Source organism: Euprymna scolopes, chromosome 46 (genome assembly GCF_053919585.1).
Source record: "Euprymna scolopes isolate OS-2025 chromosome 46, ASM5391958v1, whole genome shotgun sequence".
Taxonomy (NCBI): Eukaryota; Metazoa; Mollusca; class Cephalopoda; order Sepiida; family Sepiolidae; genus Euprymna; species Euprymna scolopes.
In genome coordinates this window covers 108,835,312-108,842,811 of record NC_136527.1, presented here as the reverse complement: position 1 = coordinate 108,842,811, position 7,500 = coordinate 108,835,312, and the positions used below count along the sequence as shown (strand labels likewise).

General features: G+C 38.7%; 1 protein-coding gene across 1 annotated transcript in view; it reads left to right on the top strand.

Annotated features, from left to right (window-relative positions):
• Positions 1-7,500, top strand: part of LOC145270357 (lysosomal proton-coupled steroid conjugate and bile acid symporter SLC46A3-like) — a 340,519-nt gene that overhangs the window by 39 nt on the left and 332,980 nt on the right. The window contains exon 1 of the mRNA XM_080126008.1: positions 1-1,641. This exon is cut by the window's left edge and continues 39 nt beyond it. Within this exon, the coding sequence (XP_079982134.1) occupies positions 174-1,641 (1,468 nt within the window). The 5' untranslated portion in view covers positions 1-173. The remainder of the gene's footprint in view (positions 1,642-7,500) is intronic.

Sequence of the window (7,500 nt, the reverse complement as noted above, 5' to 3'; positions counted from 1 at the left end):
GGAGGTGGTCGCGCTGTATGTATATACTAACCACAGTCTGTCTGCCTTTTAGTTTGCGCGTCCATTTTTAAGCGCTCGGGCGGCCGACAGCTATTTTATTTATTTATTTATTTTTTTGTTGCACCCCTCTCCCCGATCGCAACAGTTCAACCTGGGAGACTGCGACAGACGCCATGCAGAAGCTGTTCCGCGTGCCGTCTTGCGCTCGCAGTTCGACCTGCACCTTGGAACTAGTTTTTTTCCTCTACAAAGTCGGCGAGTCGTTGCTCGATGCCACCATCCGGCCCTACATAATCCAGGCGACATGCATGAACGTCGTACCCGACTCGAACCTAACGGTATGCGGGGACATCGGTTATTACCCCGCGGTGGAGGACCTGGTCCAGCCGGCGGCGGCCTTCTACATCATGCTTCATCGAATCACGCTCTATGCCCCGGCTATAGTGCTCGGCCTCTTCTTCGGCGCCTGGAGCGACAAGTACGGCCGTAAGATACCCATGATTTTCCCGAGCATGGGCAGCGTGATCGGGGTGGTCTTCTACATCGGCAGTATGATGGAGCGACAATGGAATGTTCTGCTAATCATCGCTGGGGGCATGTTCCAAGGGGCCCTCGGAAAGAGCTCCGTGGTTACCATGGCGGTGCACAGCTACGCCGCGGACATAACAGAAAAAGAACAGCGCACAAAGAAAATGGGGAAGATTTTATCCATGAACTTCTTCGGATTATTCGCAGGATCGCTGCTTTCGGGGATTCTGGCTGACCTGGTCGGCATGGAGGTGATGTTCTGTGTCGTATCGCTCTTCCACGCTACAGCCATTTTAACGATTGTTTTTTTGTTAGCCGAAACTGTGCAGTACAAGAAGGACACCCCAAAGAAAACCTTCGAGTGTTCGTCCTTCTTCAATTTAGCCAACGTCAAGGACTCCCTAATGGTGGTGTTCCGAAAACGCGAAGACGGAGCCCGCTCCATCGTGATCACCATATTTCTAATATCTATCCTGCAGATCACCTGCAAGACGGGTGAAATGGACACGACGGTATTATTCGTGCAGCACAGACCCCTTAGCTGGTCGAAATCAGGTTATGGCTTCTTACTATCGATCGACTACGCCGTCATGGGGGTCTGTCTCTTCTTTATTTTACCGCTGCTATCAAACGTGTTAAAAATATCCGACACAACTATCATAATAATGGCCATATTCTGTAAAGTGGCGCGCCTTCTCTGGGCTGCCTTCCTAAACAAAACCTGGATGGTATACGTCTCTATCGGCCTCGGGGCCATGGGGGGTCTGATGATTTCGGCCCTGCGGTCCCTGCTGAGCAAAACGGTTGACGAGCATGAAATAGGGAAAACCTTCTCGCTGCTGGGTTGCGGCGAGACGGCCTCAAAGCTACTCGGCACTGCCATCTTCACCAACATCTACGGGGCCACGGCGAAAATAATGCCCGGCATGGTCTACCTGATTGAGGCAGCCGTGTTTTTCATCACCCTCCTGATGACCATTTGGGTGACTGTGAAACTCAAACGGGTTCTCAATTATCGTCTGCTCGATGACGCGTCGCCGAAAAAAAATTACAGCAGTCAGGAATCGCCGGACATACCTTCCAAGTCGATATTTGAACCGGACTCTAAACCAGGTAAGTGGGCGTTTTTTTTTTTTTTTTTTTTTTTTTTAAGCAAAGAAATTTAAATAGAATGTGGACAAACATCTTGTGGACGTTTAAAAAAAAAAAAAAAAAAATTTTTTTAATAATTTTATTTTATTTCCAAAACTGTTTCGTAAATTTTTTAGTTAATTTTATTAGTATTTAAAATTAAAAGAAATAAACGACTATATCTGTGTCTGTCTGTCTGTCTGTCTTTATATTTTCAAACTCTATCTCTGAAACTAAAAGTCGCAGAGCAGCGTTAGGGGCCGCAAATGATTGGATGTTTTACGGGCCTTTCTTTTATGGGTCTTTAGCCGATTGAAATTGTTTGTAAAGGGTCCCAAATGGTCAGAATTGCAAAAATCGTTATATATTTTGCACATTCATCTTAGTTTATTTTTAATTTTTAACTTAAATCGGCTTATATACGTGTCTAATTCGTATAGTGGTAACGTCACCAGCTTTGAATGCTACAGTTTCGGGTTCTATTCTAGTTGATGGCATCCCAATAATGTTTTTTTTTTTTCACTTTTGAAATCACGACTCTATAATAATACAAACGAAATCTAGGAAAATTAAAATATCATATTTCTGCGAATTTTATGCCCGGGCAAAGCCGGGCGCCCCCACCATCTGCTAGTAAAAAAAAAAAAAAAAAAAAATTTTAACTTGTGTTATTGGGCGTTCCGACTATTTATTATACTCATACAAAATACCTCCGAACTACTGACCTTGTATCTAACTTCGTTAGATTGGGAGGCATGTATATATACTTAAACTGACCTCTTTGCATTCACCATCACCACCAACACCACCACCACCATCATCATCATCATCATCATCTTCATCTGACACGCGTTGAGCGGCTTTAATATAAACTGACCGCTAAAGTAATTTATCTCTGGCCAGGTCTCTACCTACCACTCGGGCCCATTTTTATCATGTCCTCCCTATATTTTCCTCGGCCTTCCCCTGTGAACCGAACCTGCCGCCTCAACTGTTCTCCTTCTACTAAAACGAAGAGCGCTCACCCACACTTTCAGTGTGACCATACCATCAACGTCTCCTGATCCACACACATCTCTCTACACTGACCAGGCTTAATCTTGCTCTGAGGTCGTCTGAGTCGAGTCTGCCTTTTAAGATTTTCATTACACATCCACCGTATCATTTCTCTCATAATTTCTATCCATGCAACGCATGTCCTCAACATTCGCCGGTCAAGTTTCACTTTTATACATCATGCTGCGTACACATGCCCGATAGACCCCCCCCCATTCAAAGATCTCTTGATACCGGAAATTTTTCTGTTGATACCGGAGCTTTTTTTTTTGGGCCCCCAGATAAATTGAAGCTGGACCTGTAAATTCACCCTCGTCCGTTCGTCCGTTCGTCTGTCCGCACTTTTCTCAATAACTACGTCTTGGAATTTTTTGAAATTTTGCACAAACATTAAACATGATATGAGTAAAAAAAGTAACAGAACGAATTTTCCGGGAAAACTCCGGTTGCCCCCCCCCCCCCAGGTTAAAATGGCTAAAATTGACACTTTTGGCCTTATTAAAAAAAATTGATGCCTTGGATTTTTATAAAACTTTCTAAAAAGTTGTAACTAACTGATGTCTATATAATTTTGTTTGTCTATACTTCGCGATAACTCTTGGGTGTGCCCCAGGGGCTCTTTTAGGGCTAATAAAAAACACTCCATTTTTGGGACTATTTTACCATATTCGTCCCAGATTTTCTGTGTATGTCTATTTAGCAGTTTCGCATGGTGCAGAACTCAAATTTAAATATGTCAAGGCCTTGGGGACTTTTGGGGCTAAATGGTGGGGAGGGGCAAACGATGGACAGTCATTTTTTTTTGCATGGTGCAGAACTCAAATTTACATATGTTAAGGCCTAGGGTACTTTTGGGGCTAAATTGAGAGGGGGGGGGCAAATGATGGACTTTTTCGAACAAAGATTAAAAAAAAAAAAAGAAAGTTTTATTGTTTTTTTTTTATTCGTATTATTTGGCTTCCCAACAACTCGGCGGGTTTACTACCCAACGGAAATACTACCAACGCACCCGACTAGCAGCAAAATCTCACCCCTTCACAATGAAGGTCACTAGATAACGGAATATTTTTAGTCAAACGACTCCTTTCCTCGGACTACTTAGCCTTGAAACAACCCTACAGTTTCCTGCACCACTAGTCTATTTTACAGACCACAGAGGTACGAAAAATTGGTAATAAAAAAAACAAAAAACAAACGAATCAAAGGCAAAATAAGGCACCCTTGTAACTAGCTGAATAAGATTTTAGTGTTTTTACTTCAAAAAGTTTATTCGTTTCGGAAATCAAGTAGTATCTAACGCTACATCAAAACAAGAAAAATGGCTGCGGTTTGACTCTTACATCTTTGAAGTCTCGATAATGGGATAAAAATAAACAATGAAACAAAATACTGTTACAGTCAATAAATGTTATGCTGACGTTTATTAGATGAGTTTCTGCAAATATTGTATATATATATATATATATATATATATATATATATATATATATATATATATATATATATATGTTACCGAGACTTCAAAGATGTACAGGTACGTCCAAGGATGGAGTACTGTTGCCACATCTGGGCAGGAGCTGCTAGAAAGGACTTATCCTGCCTTGATAGAGTTCAAAATAGACTTCGTAGCCGTAGCCAAACTTGTAGGAGATGTCCTTTTCTCTTCCCTGCAACCTCTTTCTCACAGAAGAGATGTTGCGAGGTTGTCTCTGCTTTATCGTTATTTTCATGGCAAGTGCTCGGATGAGCTCCATTCTATGATCCCCCTCGCCAAACTTTCACAAGAAACATTCGTCTAACAGAGAACACTATCACTAATTTCCCCCCACTCTTTATCTGTGCCTAAACCTAAACGTAGATTCCATGAGCATAGATTCTTTCTTAGAACTGCACGCCTATGGAATTGTCTTCCGTCTTCCTGCTTTCCGGCTGACTACAATATGGTTGTGTTAAAGTCTAACGTAAACAAGTTTTTGATGAGCCGTTCCATATAAGTTAACAAATTTACCGAATCTTCGTCACTAACGGTTACTACATTGTCCAATTTCTACTGTACACTCTTTAACCCTTATCCTCGAGTGGCCTCTTGGCCTTGATAATGTGGTGATGCCTATGTAAAAAAAAAAAAATGTAGAGTTCAGATAGCAGCCATTTTTTTTCTTGTTCTAGACACTATTTGTCTTTCGAACCGAATAAACGTTTTAAAATAAGTAAAAACCTTAAAAACTTATCCAGTTAGCAGGAGGAGGAGGAGGAGGAGGAGGAGTGACTTAAATTGCCTTTGGTAATAGTTATTTGTTATATTTTTTTTTTGACTGCTTTCTCGTATATCTGTCTATTATTGAACATACAGATATTTTGATTGCAAAGAGTACAAAAAAAAAAAAAAAAAAAAAAAAAAATTTGGGACGTATTTTTTTTTAATCAATTATTTTTATTATTTAAAAATAAAAAAAAAATATTTTTTTTTGTAAATTTTCAAGTAATTTTACTATTATTGGATAATAATCGATATATTAATACGATAGCGTGTGTGTTATTTTCTGTGTCACGCTTACATCCGGGTCGTTTAATTGTTATGTGCTTTCATTTCTTGTCATACATAATTTTACCTAGAATTCTTCATAAGTTTTGGTTGCGGTTTCGATTGTAGCTGATGGCACTTAAGTCGTCTATTTTTTTTTTATAAATAATTTTATCAAGAATTCTTCATAAGTTTTGGTTTCAGTTTCGATTATGGCTGAAGAAATTCAAGTTATATATATATATATATATATATATATACTTGTACTTTTTGTAGTAAAAGAAATCCCATACAGTGCTCTATTATTAGGGAAAAACCTTTCTCGAAATAAGAGCAATATATTTTTTTGTATAATATATACAGGAATTTACATCGGTAGTCGGTACCGACGGTTTCAAGCCCGGTAGTTGAGGACTGCTCTTAATGTCCGCCTCTGAGATGAGAGTCGGCTGAAGAGAGCCTGAGGCGGACATTAAGAGCAGTCCTCAACTACCAGGCTTGAAACCGTCGGTACCGACTACCGATGTAAATTCCTGTATATATTATACAAATATATATATATATATATATATATATATATATATATATATATATATATATATATATACGAGCAAATAGTTAATAAAACATGTTAAAAAAACACTTTGAAAAAGAGTTAAAAACATATTTAATCTGAAAAGGAAACACTAGATAAGTGGATAGTCCTTAATCCGCGGAGTTTCAAAGAAATACTTTCCTTCTCATCAGAGGGTAGGAATTAGCAAAATGCAGGATCGGATTTTGTATGCAAAAGTATTTGATGAAACAACAAGTAAGTCAAAGATCTTTCTTGATGACAAAATATGAATATGGGAATATGGTGAAGAAAAAGGTGATTACACATGAATGGATAGTCTGGTGGAAGATAAATAATCCAGTGACGGTAAAATCCAGATATGTAACTTCAAGAAAGTTAATTGAATTTATATATATATATATATATATATATATATATTTATATTTTTTTTTTTCATAAGTTTTTATTTCGGTTTCGATTCAGCTGATGCACCCAAGTCATATGGATATATATTTTTTTATTTTTGAAATCGCAACTTTATAACATATAAAAATCGATAGAACATTAACTCTATAATAATATATACGAAATCTGCAAGAATTAAAATATCATATTTAAGCGTACTTTACGACCGGGCTTTGCCGGGTGTCCTTGCTAGCTTAGATAAATACTTTTGCAGTTTTAACAAAAAAAAAAAGCCACAATAATATCAGAGCATCTTCATCTACAGAATGCCAACATCAATATATTACATAGGAATGAGTCCCCTGTGGAATTTCCACAGGTCCCGCAAGTTATTATTATTATTATTGGCTCACATGGAGCTTTCACACAAATCAACAAACAATCTGATTGGTGTTCTCTGGAAGCTGAGTGACAACAAGTCTCCCCAGACGTCCGGCTCTCTCCACCTCCTTCGATAGCATTTGCAAATGAATTTGCATCATCGCAACAGCCGCTTACCATTGATTTCTCGCTGGTAGTGGCCATTGGTTTATACTGGAATTTGAGTGGCACTTAGCCTCCCCAAGGTCCCAGTTCTCTTTGCGCTTCTCCAGCCGGGGTCTGGTTGGCGCTCGCTCCTCGGTCTTTCAGTTCGTATTGACCCTTCTCGGCCCTTTGGTATCATTTTTTTTTGGTTGGGGGGGGGGCGGTGATGCAACAATGGGGGGGATACATGATGGGGGGTGGGGTTTAGAACTTGTAAATATGCAGCTTCGGTGTTCCTCATTCCCTGTAACGATTATTCGTTATATTGTCTTCTTGTATTATTCTCCGCATTCAAGGGTTTTCCTTAATATTTCAGTCGTTTTCATTATCGTTTATTATTATTATTATTATTATTATTATTATTATTATTATTATTATTATTATTATTATTATTATTATTATCATGGAATTTCCACAGGTCCCGCTGGTAATAATAATAATAATAATAATAATAATAATAATAATAATAATAATAATAATAATAATAATAAATACAAGGAATAACAATAACTAAAACAGTTGAAATATTAAGAAAAACCCTTGAATATGGAAACACGCAGCGGGTCAGAGAAATGGCTACAAAGACAAAACATGAAACACTACGTGAAACCAAGAACACTGAAACCGCTTATCTATAAGTTCTCGACCTCCCCCATCCTCACATTACCACATCATTGCCCCCCCCCAAAGCGAAACCAAATAGCCAAGTAGAGTC